Source organism: Gorilla gorilla, chromosome X (genome assembly GCF_029281585.2).
Source record: "Gorilla gorilla gorilla isolate KB3781 chromosome X, NHGRI_mGorGor1-v2.1_pri, whole genome shotgun sequence".
Taxonomy (NCBI): Eukaryota; Metazoa; Chordata; class Mammalia; order Primates; family Hominidae; genus Gorilla; species Gorilla gorilla.
The window spans coordinates 82432008-82452320 of NC_073247.2; the positions used below are offsets into that span (position 1 = coordinate 82432008).

Here is a 20313-nt window from a genome sequence, read left to right on the forward strand (position 1 = left end):
CCTATCTAGCAAAATTGGGGTTAAGAGTAAATGCAGTTGTATTGCTTAATGGTCAAGATAGTCCACTAGTTCTGTATCTATATAACCCTACCTTATATAAATGGGAGTGCACTGAGGGGGAGGCATTTGCTAGATTAGTAGTGCTGCCTGTAATCTGGACCAGCACCTAATGTTCTTTCAAATGTGGAAAAGTTTGGTTATAAATAGAAAAAAGGAGGAATAGTAGATGAGAGTAAGAAATGAACAAATGAGTTATGTAGTAAGGGAAATCCAATATTACATCAGTACCTCAAAAGAGTCTCAAAGCAAAAGATGATATTGTCTCTTAGTTCAATTATACCAGATGCCTGAAAAGGTGAAGCCATATATTGTGGAGACCACTCCTGCTTTTGGAATCTGACCAAACAGAAGCCTGGAAACCTCAGTAGCCTTGCCCTGGGACCTGGGAGACAATTTCATGATATAATGATGGACTGGACAAATTATTAATGACTGAATGGGACTCCAGTAATGTGCCAGTATCTTTTTTTTTTTTTTTTTTTGAGACGGAGTCTCGCTCTGTTGCCCAGAGTGCAGTGGCACAATCTCGGCTCACTGCAAGCTCTGCCTCCCGGGTTCATGCCATTCTCCTGCCTCAGCCTCCCGAGTAGCTGGGACTACAGCCTCCCGAGTAGCTGGGCACCTGCCACCACGCCCAGCTAATTTTTTGTATTTTTAGTAGAGATGGGGTTTCACTGTGTCAGCCAGGATGGTCTCAATCTCCTGACCTTGTGATCCGCCCGCCTCAGCCTCCCAAAGTGCTGGGATTACAGTTGTGAGCCACAACGCCCGGCCATGTGCCAGTGTCTTTTAACCGTTATGATCCTTTTGTTATATTTGGGATCTGTGGTCAAACGCCAGGGATCTTTATACTGTGGTATTATACTGTGGTATAATTAGAAGTGTATTTGGTCTGAGGTTGCTGGCAAGGGTCCTAAAATCCTTGGGAGAAAAGAATGGGCCAAAGACCTTAGCAGAAACCTTACCAAAGAAGATATACGATGACAAATACACACATAAAAAGATGCTCCAAATCATACATCATCAGAAAAATACAAAATAAAGCAATGAGTTACCACTGCATACCTATCAGAATGGTCAAAATCGCAAACACTGACAACACCAAATGCTGGTGAGGGCACACAGCAACAGGGACTCTTATTCATTGCTGGCAGGAAGGAATGCAAAAGGGTACAGCCACTTTGGAAGACAGTCTACCTGTTTCTCACAAACCAAACATACATAGTCTTACCATATGACCCAGCAATCATGCTCCTCGGTATTAATATTTACCAAAGGAGCTAAAAAGTTACCTGCACATGAATGTTTACAGAAACTTTATTCACAATTGCCAAAACTTGGAAGAAATCAAGATGCCCTTCAGTAGGTGAATGGATAAATAAAATGTGATACGTTCATACAATACAATATCATTCAGTGCTATCAAGACACAAAAATACATGGAGGAACCTTAAATGCATATTACTAAGTGAAAGAAGCCAATGTGAAAAGGCTACATATTGTATGATTCCAACTGTATGACATTCTGGAAAAGACAAAACTATGGAGACAGTAAGGGGTTGATGAAGGAGGAATGAATAGGTGGAGCACAAAGAATTTTTAGGGCAGTGAAAATACTCTGTATGATAATGTAATGATACATACATGCCATTATACCTTTGTCCAAACCCATAGAATGTACAACATCAAGAGTGAACCCTAATATAAATTATGGACTTCAAATGATTATGATATGTCAATTTAGCTTCATCAATTGTAATAACTGTAGCACTCTGGCGGGGAATGGAGGAGGCTATGCATGTGGTGGGGAGAGGGGATATATGGGAATCTCTGTGCCTTCCTGTTAGCTTTTCTGTGAACCTAAAATTTAACTAAAAAAATAAAATATTAGGGTCAGGCACGGTGGCTCACACCTGTAATCCCAGAACTTTGGGAGGCCGAGGTGGGAGGATCACGAGGTCAGGAGTTTGAGACTAGCCTGGCCAACAGAGTGAAACCCCGTCTCTACTAAACATACAAAAATTAGCCGGGTGTGGTGGCGGATGCCTGTAGTCCCAGCTACTCAGGAGGCTGAGGCAGAAGAATCACTTGAAACCAGAAGGTGGAGTTTGCAGTGAGCCGAGATCACACCACTGCACTACAGTCTGGGCGAAAGAGTGAAACTCCGTCTCAAAATAAAAAAAAAAAAAAAAAATATATATATATATATATATAAATAAAAATAAAATATTAAACTTAAAAAATAAAATGAAATAAAAACTTAAAGCAAACAAAGGAATGAATATGAAAGTATTGGCAAACTCAACTAAGGAAGTTTACAGGAAGAAGGGTAGAACATACTATAAGACTGGCCTTATCAGTAGAGGTTTAACATATAAAGACTGTGGTCAGGAAAAGCAGCAGATTTTTCAGGGATAAATCTTAGAAGTCTGGCTTATATAAAGTAACTTCTTACAGTAAATTTTATTAATTTGAATTTCAGCCAAGCTAAAGTTGATTTCTTCACTATTTAATTTGGTGACTCCATATCAATAATCTAGGAAGGGTCCATTAATAAAAATATACAGTACAAATAAGAATGAAGACATGCAAAGGAATGTATAATCTATTTAAGAGAAAAACTGCTTTTAAAAAATTTAGCATATGAGTTGTTAGTACTTAGGTAGATACTGCTCATTTATAAGCACAGGAATTTTGGAACAGAAAAGGCCTATAAAAATTATCCAGTCCAGTTTTTAAAATTTTACAGATGAGGAAAATAAAGCTTAGAGAAGTTAAAGAAGTTGCCATTGCCTACAGTAAACCAAAAGTTATTGAAATAGCTGAACCTACAATTCAATTCTCTTGAGCCCTCTCATTGAATTAGGTGCTTAAAATATTTTTTACAAGTTAGTCTAATCTATTTGTTAAATCAGGTTCTAACCTCTACCTGAAAACATTGCTAGAGGATGTTCTCTGTCACTGCATTTACTTGAAAACAATGAAGGTATATTTTAAAAAGTGTTTGTAATTTCTCATTAATTCAAACAGGATTCCCTCCCTTACCCCATTTCCCAATTGGTTTTAATGTGTGTGGTTTGACTGTATGCCACAATTATGAGAAATATGAAGCATCTTTAAGTCCAGTGCTGGAGATATTATAACTAACTAATATTCAGTCATTTAAATAAATCGAATGGCAATTATGTGTCAGATACTGCCCTAGGTTTCAGTGATACAAAGATAAATACAAATATAGTCCTAGCCCTCAAGGTACTCTTACAATCTAGTAGTTATCATGGTTTAGTCCTTTTTTAAAAAAGCTTCTTATTGTTGAAAACTTCAAAGATGTCCAAATGTTAACAGACAAGCATAATGAATCCTCATGTACCTATCACACAGCTTCAATAATTATTAACTCATCATCAATCTTATCTCCTTGATACCTCCACCCACTTCTTCCTCTCCCATATTATTTTGAAGCAAATTCCAGACATCACATTATTTCATCCATACATATTTCAAGATGTGTCTGTAAGAGATAAGCAATCTTTTAAAAAACCAACCACACTACAATTATCATGTCTAAAAGTTAATAATTTCTTAGTATCAGCAAATATTTGGTCATTATTCAAAATTCCAATTGCTTCATCTTTTGTTTTGTTTAAGTTTGTTTGAATTCCCTTCTAATGGATTTATGAAGCCTATAAAGAAAAGGCAAAACTTATAATATGCAATTGGGTAAAATTTGCATTATGAAAATGACAGTTATAAGTCATCTGTCCTATGTTACCTCAGTCAAAGATATTTCCAAAAGAATTTATTTGAAAAAATATATTGCCTCCAGCTGCAAAAGTGAAGTAGAGGGAACTATTACAGAGTTCTTGTCTAAGCAGAGAATGCAGAGATGGGTGATATTTCTCTGAAAGTTATCCCTAATCAACACCCCGAGTAGAGTTTTCTTTCAAATAATCAGGAGGTAGTGAGATTTGTGAACGAAAAATTGGTGACCAAAGTCTTCAACGAATTGTTAAGTTTTAATATCTTATTCCAAATATATTGTGCACAGAAATATATTTGAATACTCTCAGCAGACCTGATACAGAATCATAACCAACAAGGCATCCAGGTTATATGTTCTGTGGGAAAGTAAGAGATATGTCTATATTTGAGTCATCTGTTAAGAAAGGGGGAACAGATGCAATATCATAATTCTATCATAGGTAACATTATTGAGGGCTTATTAAGTTCCTGACACTTCTAAATGTTTCACATGTATTAACTTATACTCTCGTTTCTCTGCAGATCACATAAGTCTTTTGCCTTTTAGGTGTTTTAACTCATTGAGTCATCACAGCAACCCAATGATGTAGGTATTATTATTCTTCCCGCTTTACAGTTGGGGAAACTGAAGCCCAGAGACATTAAGAAACTTGCTCAAGGTTACACATCTGGTAAGCAGCAGAGCCAGGATATGAACCCAGGAAGACTGGCCCCAAAACCTGTATTGATCTTACCCAGTACACTAAGTATCTCTTAATATACAATTTATATTGTAAGTTACTATAATTTGTCCAATGGGGAATACATCATTTTTGTTGAAATAACTCACTTGTCTTCAGATTCCGGCATTTCAGCAATTTTTGGAAGAACAAGACGAAGCAAACACCTGTATGACAAAGTAATATGGAAAGTGATTCTTAGGTTAGGAAGAAACATGTGTGAATGAATACATACCAAGTTACTAACCTTGATTACTCTGGGAGGGAGAAGTGAGAAAAGAGAGGGTAAAGGGGAGATTAATCTTATTTAATTTATATATATTTTATTGTTTTAACAGTTGCAATGAAAACATACCAATTTTATAATTTTGAAAGAGGAATTTAATAAAAGAGTTTTAAAACAAAAGCGTTGCTTATAACAAATTCTTAAATGGTTCCACAGTTTATACCATTGCTCAAAAACACCTGCTAGAACATCAGGTATGGTAAATCAGTCTTTATCTTTTTCTTTCTGTAGAGGAACTAGAACTGGCCTTTGGGTCTCAAACTGGGATCACTATTCTTTGAAGGGATCTGGCAGCATAATGACAAACTGACAAAATAAGGTAGTTGGTAAAGTTTTAAAACCTAAAAAGCTTTAAAAAATACTATCTGTCCTGAATAATTTTTAAATATTTACCTTACTGAAGGGATGCAAGTATCTCAAGACTCCTCTGACTCTTTTATTTATGTGACTCCATTTCCCTTTGGAAATGTGGCCGCAAGTGTAATTGACCAACAGAAGAACCACTCTAGAATCCTGCTGGTTTCTTATTTCTCACTGTGGCATTTTCTCAGTCATACCATTAAGTATTTATCAAGTCCCAACCTCACCCTCCTCTGCTTTGCTATTTTATGTAAAAGTTTCCTTGATCTCAATAGCACTATTTTGGCAAAGTTTATTGACTAAGAGCAAGATAAGCAGAGGAAATACTTTCTCTTCCACAGGATGTAGGTTACTTACTTTACAGCTGTAAGGACTTGTTCCTGGTCTTCTGAATGTTGAGCTAAATATTCCAAAGCTTTTTCTGCCACAATTTGTTGTCCATTCTAAAAAGAACAAATATAATACGTTAAATTACATCTCAAAGTGATACTGCAAAATATTATCTATATTCCTGTTCATTAAAGATAAGACAAATATCTAAACATATTCATTTTGTATTCTCAAAAACGCTACTGCAAGATGGTAGAATGAAGATACAACTCACTGACAAAAACAGAACACATTTGCATTAGCCCCGGAAACCGAATCCTCCCTATTCACAAACACTCAAAGCCTTGCCAATACTACCCTTAGTCCACTAGGACTAATCTTATTGTGCTCTTTATCCCCCACTTATTAGCAGTAAACAAAAGAACCCCAGATTGTCAGGTTACCCTCATTTCCAGCACTCTATTCCCAAAAGTCTCCATATATCCCCTCTTCTGTCCTCTTTTTCTATCTCTCCCCGACTCCTCCAACCCTTCCACTATGCTCTCTGAAATTCAGTCCACTTTCAGCAAAATCTCCTCTACCAGCAACCTCTTCCCTAAAAGTTTCCTCCATATTCTTGCTCTAATGGAAATCTAGGTTTCTGCCAAGGATGCTGCTTCCACTGAAGCCCTCTTAAGTGGTAGCTGTTTTTGCTCTCACTAGCTTACCCATAGGCCTGGAGATGGAGTAGGTGCCTTTCTTGCTCTTCATTGCCATTTTAAAATTATTCTCCCATTCTATTCCCTAAAATCCTCAACTTTGAATTTCCTATAACCAGACTATATCACCCACTACCCTTCATTGTTGCTGTGGCCTACTAGCTCCCAGGTCATTTCTTCTCATTTTTTGGTGACTTACTTATTGCTCAGTTATATTTTCCAAAAACTGCTCCTGTCTTAATTTTTGGCATTTTCTTTTTCTTTTTTTTTTTTTAAGATGGATTCTTGCTCTTGTCACCCAGGCTGAAGCAACCTCTGCTTCCTGGGTTCAAGCGATTCTCCTGCCTCAGCCTCCTGAGTAGCTGGGATTACAGGCGCCCGCCACTACGCCTGGCTAATTTTTGTAGTTTTTTTAGAGATGGGGTTTCACCATGTTGGCCAGGCTGGTCTCGAACTCCTGACCTCAGGTGATCCACCCGCCTCGGCCTCCCAAAGTGCTGGGATTACAAGCGTGAGCCACTGCGCGCGGCATATTTTCGGCATTTTCAATATATAGGTAGAGGATCCTCCCAATATTCTAGTTTCCTGGTTCCTGAAATTTTACTCTAACCATTACCTTAGCCATTCACTCCCACAGTCATTCACTAGACTCTGTCATTACTAACAATTGCAATCATTTCACACTCTCAGTCAGGGCTAGGAGTAGGGTGGGACAGGTGAGGTGAGTGAAGCACCTAGGGTGAAAAATTTAAGGAGGCTCTCAGTGTTGTACAAGTACCAAGCCTTTACTTGTACCACCCAGAGAATAAGGTCCTCCTTAAGTTTTGTGCCCTAGGTGTCTCCCTCCCTCCCCCTAGTTCTCCGCCCCAGCTCTTACTTTCACATATTCTACTTTCTGTCTACCGCCTCTTACCTTTCCAACTTGATACCTCTATTACCCTGACTCCAGCAATCCTTCAACTGCAGTAAGACCCCCAACCCACTGATGTTACCAGTTTTTCACTGTCCCTCATCCCCTTGATGTTCTACCGCATACCCAGTTTAAATTCCATGGAGACTAATTATAACCACTCCCTTGTTCCTTGATTTTCCTGCCCTTCTTTTGCTTTATTGTATTCATCTGGCAAAACCTCAACTCTGATTAAGTCCAACTTTCTACTGATTTTGGTGCTTACATCCACTCATCAGCTGAATGTGGCCAGAAAAAAATACATACAACTACTTGTTTTATTTTAAAACTTCATGAAATGGCCTTAGTGCTACTGGCAAGCATATCGCACTTCCGTAGTCATTCACTTTCTTACTTTTCTGAATGAATAGTTAATACCTTATCCCTTCTTCTCAACTCCCTAATACCTCCTCTCCTGAGCTCATAATTTGACACTGAGAATGGTTGAAGAGAAAAGAGGAACTAGCAAAGGAGAAAGAAAGAGTGACTCATGAGGTAGGATAAAAATAAGGATAATGTGGTGTCCAGGAAGCCAACTGTGTTTCAAGGAGGAAAGAGTGATCAACTGCATTGAATGTTGCTGATAGGTCAAATACAATGAGGACTGAGAATTAACCACCGCAATTTACAATAAAGAGGTCATTGGTGACCTTGACAAAAGCAGTTTTGTTAGAGTGGTGGGGCAAAAGCCTGATTGGAGTAAGCTCAAGAGAGAATTGGAGACAGTAAATATAGGCAAATCTTTAGAGGAGTTTAACTACAAAGGGAAGAAGAGAAATTGGGGAGTAGTTGGTGAGAGAAGGAAGGTCAAGAGGTTTTCTTACTTTTTGTTTGTTTGATATGGGATAAATGAGCATGTTCATATGCTGATGGGAATAAACCAGTAAGAGAATAAAAAGTTGACAAAGTGAGTGAGAAAAAGGCAAGAGGTGATAGAAACAAGTGTGTAAGTTTAGAGACTGGCTTTAAGAAGGAACATGATAGCTAATCTATGGTGGCAGTTGAGAAGGCAGACTATGTGGTGTGATTCCTGGTGTGTGAGTAGAGGTGGTAGTAGGAATCTGTGGAAGTTCTCTTCCTGACTGCTTCAGTTTTCAGAACCTAGAATATCCACATTTTCTCTTGGGAGGTGGGGGAATGAATTTTGTAAAGGGATTTAAAGATAAGGTAGCTTATTTTAAAAGAAGAAAAAGCAATGTTTTGCCTGCTTAATACCCCACTCTCACTACCCTTGTCTAGACTCTCATTATTTTAAAACTGGATTATTATCACAGTCTCCCATTCTGTCCTACATATAATTTCTCCCCATTCATTTCCCCATGCACAACCCAAATTATTTTCCTAAAGCACTACTTTTACATAAATTACCATCAATATTTTCTTATTGTTTAGAGAATAAAATGTATATATAATCTTGTCACAGCTATTTCTTCTACTTTATCTCATACTCCTCCCCTATAGCATCAACATAATAATAAAAGTCATGGCCGGTGCAGTGGCTCATGCCTGTAATCCCAGCACTTTGGGAGGCTGAGGTAGACAGATCACTTAAGGCCAAGAGCTCCAGACCAGCTTGGCCAACATGGTGAAACCCCGCCTCTACTAAAAATACAAAAATTAGTCAGGTGTGGCTGGCGCACACCTGTAATCCCAGCTACTTGGGAGGCTGAGGCACAAGAATCACTTGAACCTGAGAGGCAGAGGTTACAGTGAGCTGAGATTACGCCACTGCACTCCAGCCTGGGTGACAGAGCGAGACTTTGTCCAAAAAAAAAAAAAAAAAGCCACTATTACATCAGGCAAAACATCTGGAATGGTGGAAACATAAGCCCTCCATCACTTTAACCAAACACTGTGTCTCTCAAGCCAATCACATTCCTTTCTCCATGTCTTGTTTATACCATCTCTTCCTTTAAAAAAACATTCTTACTTATGTAAATGCTACCCTTTCCAAAGCCCAACTTAAGGTTTCCTTCCACTGTAGAGACTTCCCAAATCAATTCTGGTTCTCAGTGCTCTCTTCCTACTCTGAATTTTGGTAATTTTTAACATATATATTAGCTATTTGGTCTTTATTGTATATACTTACATAGAATTCTATATTCTGTAGACTTACTTTCCTAACGCATGGCTTGTCTGTTCAAATTGACTTGTGAGGTCCTGGAGGAACATATTTCTAGCATCTAGCCCAATATCTTGCCCAAAGTAGTTGCTAAATACAGTTTGAATGATATGTATTTTGATGTTAGTGAGAAGGGTAATAGAACTCCTGAGGGAAGAAAAGTATTTGGCAGATGCAGATATGGAATGTATTTGTGCAGAATGGGGAAGAAGATGAAAGAGAGGAAACCCAAAGGCAATTATCTTTTTAAAGGAAGGTTTATAAATGTACATTTGATGTAGAAAGCCAAAGAGAGCTACTGGAAGAAATATGGAACTGTAGTTCTGATCAGGAAGATGGTTTTCCTATTTAAAGTAGTTTTAAAAAGAAGATAAACTTGATAGTTTATAAAGCACATTTTCAGCCATCTTAGTCGATTTTCGTAACAATCCTGGAGGTAGGCATTATCTTTATTTTGCAAAGGATGAAATTAAGATTTGAAGAAGTTAAGCACAGATTAAATGGCAGAGCCAGTATTCAAACCTAGTCTAAGAGCTCCACAGATGATACTATGCTTTTCCTAATTCAATATATTAATAAAACCAGAATTCTGTAAGTAACAAACAAGGGTACAATTATTTATTACTTCTAAACTAATACTATTTTGTGGTTATGAACTCAAAGGATCTCCAGAAATTTAAACCATTTTGTTCAAATTGATGAGAAAGATAAGTTTCTATATAGATAGCTATTTATTGACATGGTATGGCATTTTGAATTTGGAGTTTCTTTTAAAAAATTAATGTTTTGCTATGTTTATTTTTATGCTGTTTTGAGCACAACTCTGTTACCTCACTGTTTCATTTACTTTAGTCTGCATTATAGTGAAATGAGAAGAAATAAAGCAGTTCTGCAACCAAGTTTGGCATGAAAATATGAGGCAAAACAAACAGTAAAGGTCTCTTCTGTGTCTAACTGATAATGATTCTATTAATTGTCTTTCAAAAAGGAAAAGGGATAAAAATCTAGTAGATGAATACATATGAATTACCTCTAGAGCAAACTGGGCAGCTAAACTTAGAAGCATGGTAGGTGAACCTCTCCCTGCAACGAGATCATTATCTTCTGACTCTTCATCTGTTAATATATTCTCTAAAGTAATTATTGCCTGCAAAGCTGAAAAACAAGAAAAAAATTCAAAAATGATATACTCTAATCAAAGAAATTACATATCTATGGTTAATTATGCCACAATGAATTTGGAACTTATTTTAAGAACATTTTTAAAATATTAGTATTCATAAAGTAATGTGAGTTGCTAAGCTTTCAAGGAGGATTTGAACACCAGAAAAATGCCCAACTGAGCAACTGCACATGCACTTCTGTGGATTTATCTTACGGATATATTTGCAAAAGTAAACAAATACACATAAGGATGTTCATCCAGCATTGTTTATAAGAGTAAAATATGGGCTGGGTGCGGTGGCTCACGCCTGTAATCCCAGCACTTTGGGAGGCGGAGGAGGGTGGATCGCGAGGTCAGGAGATCGAGACCATCCTGGCTAACACGGTGAAACCCCGTCTCTACTAAAAATACAAAATTAGCCAGGCATGGTGGTGCATGCCTGTAATCCCAGCTACTCGGGAGGCTGAGGCAGGAGAATGGCGTGAACCCGGGAGGCGGAGCTTGCAGTGAGCCGAGATCGGGCCACTGCACTCTAGCCTGGGTGACAGAGCGAAACTCTGTCTCAAAAAAAAAAAAAAAAAAAAAGAGTAAAATATGAAATCAGCCTAAATTCCATCATAATTAATGGGCAAAACACACTTTGGTACATCCATAATTTGAAATATAATACAGAATAAAATAAAAAATTGAGTAGCTGTGTGTTATATTCCATTATATTCTTAAAGGTGGAATATGACAAGTTAAATATGTGTACTATAGACTTTAAGCAACAAATAAATATTTGTTCAAACTAATAAGCAAAAAGGGAGATAAATGTAATCATAAAAATTCAATTAATCCAAAATAAAGCAGAAAAAAGGAAAAAGAGCAAATGGGACAAACAGAAGATAATTAATAAGATGCTAAATTTAAATCTATGTGTATCAATATCTGTGTTAAATATAAATGACCAAATGACCAATTAAAAGGCAGAGATAGTAAGACTGAAAACAAAACAAAACACATCTTTTAAATATATGCCACCTACAAGAAATACACTTTAAATATAAAAGCAAAATTGATTGAAAGAAGAGGATGGGATAATATACACTAAAGTGAAGGTAATCAAAAGAAAGCTGGAGTGGCTATATTAATATCAGATAAAGTGAATTTCAGAGCAAAGAATATTATTGGCAATAAAAGGTTATTTCAAGACAATAATCAGTTTATCATGAGGACACAACTCTGAATGCTTATGCACCCAATAAAATTTCAAAATATAAGAAGCAAAAGCTGGTAGAACTGCAAGAAGAAATGAACAAATCCACAATTATAGTTAAAGATTTCAATATCCTCTCTCAATAACTGATAGAATAGAAAATCAGCAAGGATTCAGTACACTTAACACTAAATCAACTTGATGTGACTAACATTTATAACACATTCAACCCAACACCAGCAAAATGTATATTCCTCTCAAGTGCACATGAAATATTTACCAAGAAAAACAATATTCTAGGCCCTAGAACAAGTCTCAATATATTTAAAAGGATTAAAGTCATACAAAGTATGATCTTTGACTACAATGAAATGAAATTAAAAATCAACAAAAGAATGTTCTCTGGAAAATCTGCAAATATTTGGAAAATAAGTAACACATCTAAATAATCCACAAGTTTAAAAAGGAATCCAAAGTTAAATTGGAAAGTATTTGGAACCGAATTAAAATGAAAACATGACATATCAAAATTTGTGTATCGTCACTAAACAGTAATTAGATGATAATTTGTAGCATTAACTGTCCAGATAGACCAGAATAAAGGTCTTAAATCAATGACCTCAGCATTCACCTTTAGAAATAGGAAAAAGTAGAGCAAATGGAACTCAAAGAAAGCAGAAGAATGGATATGATAAAGATCAGAACGTAAATAAATTAAATAGAAATCAGATAAAAACAATAGAGGCCAAGGTAGGAGGATCGTTTGAGCCCAGGAGTTTGAGACCAGCCTGGGCAACATGGTGAGACCCTATCTCTACAAAAAAGTTTTAAAATGAGCTAGGTGTAGTGGCATGCACCTGTGGTCCCAGCTACTCGGGAGGATGAGGCAGGAGGATAAACTGAGCCTGGGAGGCCAAGGCTGTAGTGAGCTGTGTTCGTTTTTTTGAGACTCTATCAAAAACAAAAACAAAAACAAAACTGATAGAGAAAAATTAGTAAAACCAAAAGCTGGGTTCTTTGAGAAGATCAATAAAATTGACCTTCTACACTGATTGATCCTTTAGTTACACTGACCAGGAAGAAAAATAGAGAAGACATAAATTACAAATATCAGAAATAAGAAAGGTGACACCACTGTAAGTTACAGGTGTTAAAAGGATAATATGGGGGATATTATGAACAACTTTAGGCCCATAATTTCAACAACTTAGATGAAACAAATTTTTGAAAGACACAAACCACCAAAGCTAAATCAATAAATAATAGATAACTTGAATAGCCCTGTATCTATTAAAGACATTTAATTTATAATTAAAAACCTTTGCATAAAGAAAACTCCAGTCCCAGATGGCTTCACTGGTGAAATCTACCAAAAACATTTGAGGAAGAAGTAATATCATTTCAACACAAACTCTTCCAGAAAACTGAAAAGGAGAATATACTTCCCAATTCACCCTATGAAGTCAGTATTACTCTGATAGCAAAACCAAAAACATTACAGGAATATAAAACTACAGACCAATTTCATTCATGAACATAGATACACATATTCTAAACAAACCGTTAACAAATCAAATTATATAAAAAGGAGTATACATCATGATCAAGTGGGGCTTGTTCCAGAAATACAGCATTGGTTTAACATTTGAAAATCAATTAATGTAACTGACTATATTAACAATTTTTTAAAAATTGACCATTTCAACAGATGCAGAAAACCATACAACCAAATTCAATATCCATTCCTTACCCCTCCCACCACCAAATGGAACTCCCTCAACCTGATAAAGGATATCTGTGAAAAACCTACAGCTAACATACTTACTGGTGGAAGACTGAATGCTTTCCCCCTAAAATCAGGAAAAAGATAAGGATGTCCACTCTCATCAGTTTTACTCAAATTTTACTGGAGAATCTAACAAGAGCAACAAAGCAAGAAAAAAATAAATTGCACCCAGATTGAAAAAGAAGTGAAATTATCTTTACCCACAGGCAACATGATTGTCTATTTAGAAAATCTGATGGGGCTGGTGCAGTAGCTCATGCCTGTAATCCCAGCACTTTGGGAGGCCAAGGTGGGAGGATTCCTTGAGGCCAGGAGTTCGAGACCAGCCTGGCCAACGTGGTGAAACCCCATTTCTACTAAAAATACAAAAATTAGCCAGGCGTGGTGGTGCATGCCTGTAATCCCAGTTTCTTGGGAGGCTGAGGCACGAGAATCGTTTGAACCCAGGAGGTGGAGGTTGCAGTGAGCCAAGATCATGCCACCGCACTCCAGCCTGGGTGACAGAACAGGTCTCGAAACAGAACAGGTCTCATAAACAAACAAACAAAACAAAACAAAAATAAAATAAAATCTGATGGAATCTACAGGGAAGGTACTGTACTGCAACTAATAAGTGAGTTTACCAAAGTTGTGGGATATAAGATCAATATACAAGAAATCATTTGTATTTCTACATATCAACAATAAGCAATCGGAAACCAAATTTTCTTAAAATGCCATTTAAAATAGCATAAAATATAGTGTACTCAGGGATAAATCTGACAAAAGATGCACAAGACAGGTACAATGAAAAGTAGAAAACATTGCTGAGAGAAATTAAAGACCTAAATAAATGGAGGTATGTAAGTTGTTCATGGTTTGGAAGACTCAGCAACGTTGTTAAGATGTCAGTTATCCCCAAGCTGATCTATAGATTCAATGTAATACCAATCAAAATTCATTTATGCAAAACTTAAAATAATGATTCTAAAATTCATATGGATATACAAAGGCCTTGGAATAGCCAAAACAATTAGAAAGAGAACAAAGTTGGAGTTCAAATTTATTACATAGCTACACTAATAAAGACAGTATGGGAATAGTGTAAGGATGGATTTGTTAAAGTTGACTTCAAATTTATTACATAGCTACACTGATAAAGACAGTATGGGAATAGTGTAAGGATGGATGAATAGAAGAATGGAATGGAATAGAGTCCAGAAAGAGATCCACACATATATGACAACTAATTTCTGATAAAGGCACAAAGGCAATTCAACGGAGAAAAAATAGTTTGTTAAACAAATGATGCTGGAACAATTGGATAGTCGTGTGCAAAAAAAAAAAAAAAATTTTCAATCCATACCTTGAACCAAATACAAAAATTAACTAAAAATTGTTCATAGACATAAATGTAAACCTAAAACTGTAAAATTTCTTGAAGAAAACATGAGACCTTTTCTGTCACCTTGCAGTAGGCAAAGATTTCTCAACTACAATGCCAAAAGCACAATCCATAAAAGAAGAAAAATAAATAGGACTATGTCGAAATTTAAAACTTCTGTTCATGAAAGACGGTGTTAATAAAAAGAAAAAAAATTGCAAAATACATGTCTGATAAAGAGCTTGTGTCCACTGAACATCAACAAGATGGTGGAATAGGACTTTCCAGCGCTCATTCCCCACAAGAACATCAATTTGAACAACTATCCACACGTGGAAATACCTCCACAAGAGCTAAGAAAACTAGGTGAGAGATTGCAGCACCTGGCTGTGGCACAGAAATAGAAAAGATGCATTGAAGAGTGTAGGAACAACAGCTTTTTAATACCCATGTCACCCCTCCCCCAACCCCAGGCCATAGAGCATGAAGACAGATATCCTCCACTTAGGGGAAGAAGAGGAAAGTGAGTACTGGAATTTACCTCAGACCACAACAATGGGCTGGCGGCAGTAAAACTCATCACTGGGCAGGCCCCCATGGCCCCAGACTCCAGGTCATATCCTGCAGACCCAGGCTCCAGACCTGCCCGAAGGACTTGATCTCTAGGACTGCCACATCACCAGGCCAACCCCAGCGGATTCAGGCTCCAGACTGGCCCCAGTGCTGGACTAGACCCATTAGCCCCAGGCTTTGGGCCTGTCCCAGTGCCATAACAGTCCTAACAGACTCAGGCTTTAGATGCAGTCTCTATCCTTAGGATGAGGCTGACATCAGTAGTTCCAGGCACCAGATTGCTGTCAGTATGAAGCTGGATCCCCCGTAGCCCCAGGCTTCAGGTCTGCCTCAGCACTAGGCCAGCCCCACAGCCCTAGTCATCAGGTCAGCACCCATGGACCCAGCCTCTAGGCTGCTCCTTGTAGATATAGGATCCAGGCCTACTCAGTGCCAGGCCAGCCCCTGCAGCCCCAGGATCCAGGCATACCCCAGGTTTTCAGACCACCTCAGAGCTAGGTCAGCCCACACAGCCCCAGGCTACAGGCCTGCCCCAATACCAGATCTGTACCCCTGGCCATAGGTACGAGGCTGGCACTCATGAACACAGCCTTCACGCCTGCTTATGTCACTCCACATTCCAGTGGAGCCACGGTCCAAGTCTGCTCCAGCAGACCAAGGGTCCAAGCCAATTCAAATAGACCCTAGGGATGGGCTGGCCCCCATGGATCAAAGCCTCAGCACTTCCCCTATGCAGCCAGGTTCCAGGACAGCTCCTGCAGCTCCAGGACCCAGGTCAGACCTCACAGACCTAGCCTCCAGGCTAGCATACACACACCCTTCCCCCAGGCTGGCCCCCACAGACCCAGGCCCCAGGCAGGTCCCCACAGCCCCACACTCTAGGCCAGCCAGTGTGTCTCCAAACAGCAATTTAGTACCAACAATCCCAGGCTTCAAGGCAGTCCTTGTGGCCCGAGGCTCCACATCTGCCCCAACTCCAGGCCAGCTCCAGGCTCTAGGACTGTCTCAGTGGCCCCAAGCTCCAGTAGACCCAGGGTCCAGGCCTGCTGCAGTAGGCCAAGGGTCTAGTACCACCCCAGTAGACCCAGGTGCCAGGCTAGCCCCCATGGACTGAGGCTCTAAAACCACCCCTACAAACCAAGGTTCCAGGCCAGCACCCACTGACCTAGGACTGAGGCCTGCCCTAGTCCTCAGGCTTGAGGCCCACCCCAGTGCCAAGCCAACCCCTACAGACTCAGGCTCCAGGCCTATCCCAGGGGACCCAGGCACAAGGCCCATTCCCACCTGGCTGGCTCTTGCAGATTCAGACTCACCACTTTAGTGTTTGGTCAGCCAATGGGGGCCTAAACTTCAGGCCAGCCCCATTGGACACAGGCTCCAAGCCCAATCCTTCAGACCCAATCAAGAAGTCCACCTCAGTGGATACAGGCTCCAGATCCAACCCCATGGACCTAGGCATCCAGGCCCACCCAGCTGCTAATCCAGGAACAAGGCCAGGCTGCCAAAGGACTCCAGGAGTCAGCACACATGTGAACCATGCAAAACAGCCTACCCATAGTTCCTTGATAGGCCAATAAAGTGCCTTCCCAGACTAAAGAGCTGCTGCACAGCAGAAGAAACCATCATCAGAATGAACAGATAAATTATAGAATGGGAGAAAATTTTTGCAATCTATCCATCTAACAAAGGCCTAATATCCAGCATCTACAAGGAACTTCAGCAAATTAAAAAAAAAGAAAACCCACTAAAAAGTGGGCAAAGGACATGAACAGACACTTCTCAAAAGAAGACATACACATGGCCAACAAATGTATGAAAAATAGCTCAACATCACTGATCATTAGGGAAATGCAAATCAAAACCACAATGAGATACCATCTTATGCCAGTCAGAATGACTATTATTAAAAAGTCAAAAAACAACAGATGCTGGCAAGGTTGTGTGTGGAGAAAAAGGAATGCTTTTACACTTTTACACTGTTGGTGGGAATGTAAATTAGTAGTTCAACCATTGTGGAAGACAGTATGGTGATTTCCCGAAGACCTACAGGCAGAAATACTATATGACCTGGCAATCCCATTACTGGGTATATACCCAAAGGAATATAAATCATTCTGTTATAAAGATAATGCACACGTATGTTCATTGTAGCACTATTCACAATAGCAAAGACATATAATCAACGTATGCCCATCAATGATAGACTGAATAAAGAAAATGTGGTACATATACACCATGGAATACTATACAGCCATACAAAGGAACAAGACCACGTCCTTTGCAGGGACATAGATGGAGCTGGAAGCCATTATCCTCAGCAAACTAATGCAGGAACAGAAAACCAAATACTGCATGTTCTCACTTATAAGTGGAAGCTGAATGATGAGAACACATGGACACATGGGGGTTAGCAACACATACTGGGGCTTGCTGGAGGGTGGCGGCTGGGAGGAGGGATATCATCAGGAAGAACGGTTAGTGGATGCTGGACTTAACACCTAGGTGATGGTATGATTTATGCAGCAAACCACCATGGCACACGTTTACCTATGTAACAAACTTGCACATCCTGCACATGTCCCCCTGAACTTACAAGCTGGAAATAAAAAAGTAATAACATTAAAAAAAGATCTTCCTCATTAAAAAAAAAAGCTTAGGGACTTATGGGACAGCAACAAAAGGGCAAATATCTGAATTATAGGAGTTCAAGAAGGAGAAAAGAGATATGAAGGTTTGGAAAACACATTTCAATCAATAGCAACAGAAAACTTTCCAAACCTGGGGAAAGATAAATATACAGGTACAGGAAGGTCATCAGTCTCCAATAAGATACAATCCAAACAAGACAACACCAAGACATATTATAATCAAACTGTCAAAAATCAACATAAAAGAGAGGATCCTGAAAGTAACAATAGAAAAGCAGCATGTCACATATAAAGGAGATCCAATAAAGCTAGCAGTGCTCTTCACAGCAGAAATATAGGCCACGAAAGAGTGGGAAGATATATTCAAAGTGCCGAAGAGAAAAAACCCTGCCAATTAATACTTTACCCAGTAAAGCTATCCTTCAGAAATGAAGGAGCGATAAAGACTTTACCAGACAAACAAAAGCTGAGGGAGTTCATTGCCACCCAGACTTGTCTTACTAGAAACTAACAGTTAGTTTTTTTTGAAAAGATAAACAAAATCACCAGGTATGGTAGCTCACACCTGTAATCCCAGCACTTTGGGAGGCTGAGGTGGGCAGATCACTTGAGGTCAGAATTTTGAGACCAGCCTGGCCAATGTAGTGAAACTCCATCTCTACTAAAAATGCAAAAAATTATCTGGGCATGGTGGCATGTGCCTGTAGTCCCAGCTACTCAGGAGGCTGAAGCAGAAGAACTGCTTGAACCCGGGAGGTGGAGGTTGCAGTGAGCCGAGATGGCGCCACTGCATTCCAGCCTGGGAGACAGAGCAACTGTCTCAAAAAAAAAAAAAAAAAAAAAAAGATGAACAAAATGGACAAACTTTTATTTAGACTAAGAAAAAAAGATAAGGCTCAAATAAATAAAACAAGAAATGAAAGAGAAGACATTGGAGGAGCCAAGATGGCCGAATAGGAACAGCTCCAGTCTACAGCTCCCAGCCTGAACCAAGCAGAAGACGGGTGATTTCTGCATTTCCATCTGAGGTACCGGGTTCATCTGACTAGGGAGTGCCAGAGAGTGGGCGCAGGTCAGTGGGTGCGCGCACCGTGCGCGAGCCGAAGCAGGGCGAGGCATTGCCTCACTCGGGGGGGGGGGAAGCGCAAGGGGTCAGGGAGTTCCCTTTCCTAATCAAAGAAAGGGGTGACGGACGGCACCTGGAAAATCGGGTCACTCCCACCCGAATACTGCGCTTTTCCGACGGGCTTAAAAACCGGTGCACCACGAGATTATATCCCGCACCTGGCTCGGAGGGTCCTACCCCACGGAGTCTCGCTGATTGCTAGCACAGCAGTCTGAGATCAAACTGCAAGGCGGCAGCGAGGCTGGGGGAGGGGCGCCCACCATTGCCCAGGCTTGCTTAGGTAAACAAAGCAGCCGGGAAGCTCGAACTGGGTGGAGCCCACCACAGCTCAAGGAGGCCTGCGTGCCTCTGTAGGCTCCACCTCTGGGGGCAGGGCACAGACAAACAAAAAGACATCAGTAACCTCTGCAGACTTAAATGTCCCTGTCTGACAGCTTTGAAGAGAGCAGGGGTTCTCCCAGTACGCAGCTGGAGATCTGAGAACGGGCAGACTGCCTCCTCAAGTGGGTCCCTGACCCCTGACCCCCGAGCAGCCTAACTGGGAGGCACCCTCCAGCAGGGGCACACTGACACCTCACACTGCAGGGTACTCCAACAGACCTGCAGCTGAGGGTCCTGTCTGTTAGAAGGAAAACTAACAAACAGAAAGGACATCCACACCAAAAACCCATCTGTACATCACCATCAACAAAGACCAAAAGTAGATAAAACCACAAAGATGGGGAAAAAACAGAACAGAAAAACTGGAAACTCTAAACATCAGAGCACCTCTCCTCCTCCAAAGGAACGCAGCTCCTCACCAGCAACTGAACAAAGCTGGACGGAGAATGACTTTGACGAGCTGAGAGAAGAAGGCTTCAGACGATCAAATTACTCTGAGCTACAGGAGGACATTGAAACCAAAGGCAAAGAAGTTGAAAACTTTGAAAAAAATTTAGAAGAATGTATAACTAGAATAACCAATACAGAGAAGTGCTTAAAGGAGCTGATGGAGCTGAAAACCAAGGCTCGAGAACTACGTGAAGAATGCAGAAGCCTCAGGAGCCAATGTGATCAACTGGAAGAAAGGGTATCAGCAATGGAAGATGAAATGAATGAAATGAAGCGAGAAGGAAAGTTTAGAGAAAAAAGATTAAAAAGAAATGAAAAAAGCATCCAAGAAATATGG

General features: G+C 39.6%; 1 protein-coding gene across 2 annotated transcripts in view; it reads right to left on the bottom strand.

Moving 5' to 3' along the window:
• Window positions 1–20313, bottom strand: part of TEX11 (testis expressed 11) — a 383978-nt gene that overhangs the window by 95384 nt on the left and 268281 nt on the right. For both annotated transcript variants that reach the window (XM_055376139.2, XM_004064340.5), the window contains exons 18-20: window positions 10317–10441; window positions 5545–5630; window positions 4652–4708 (exon numbers count right to left, since the gene is read on the bottom strand). In XM_055376139.2, the coding sequence (XP_055232114.1) occupies window positions 4652–4708; window positions 5545–5630; window positions 10317–10441 (268 nt within the window). The remainder of the gene's footprint in view (window positions 1–4651; window positions 4709–5544; window positions 5631–10316; window positions 10442–20313) is intronic.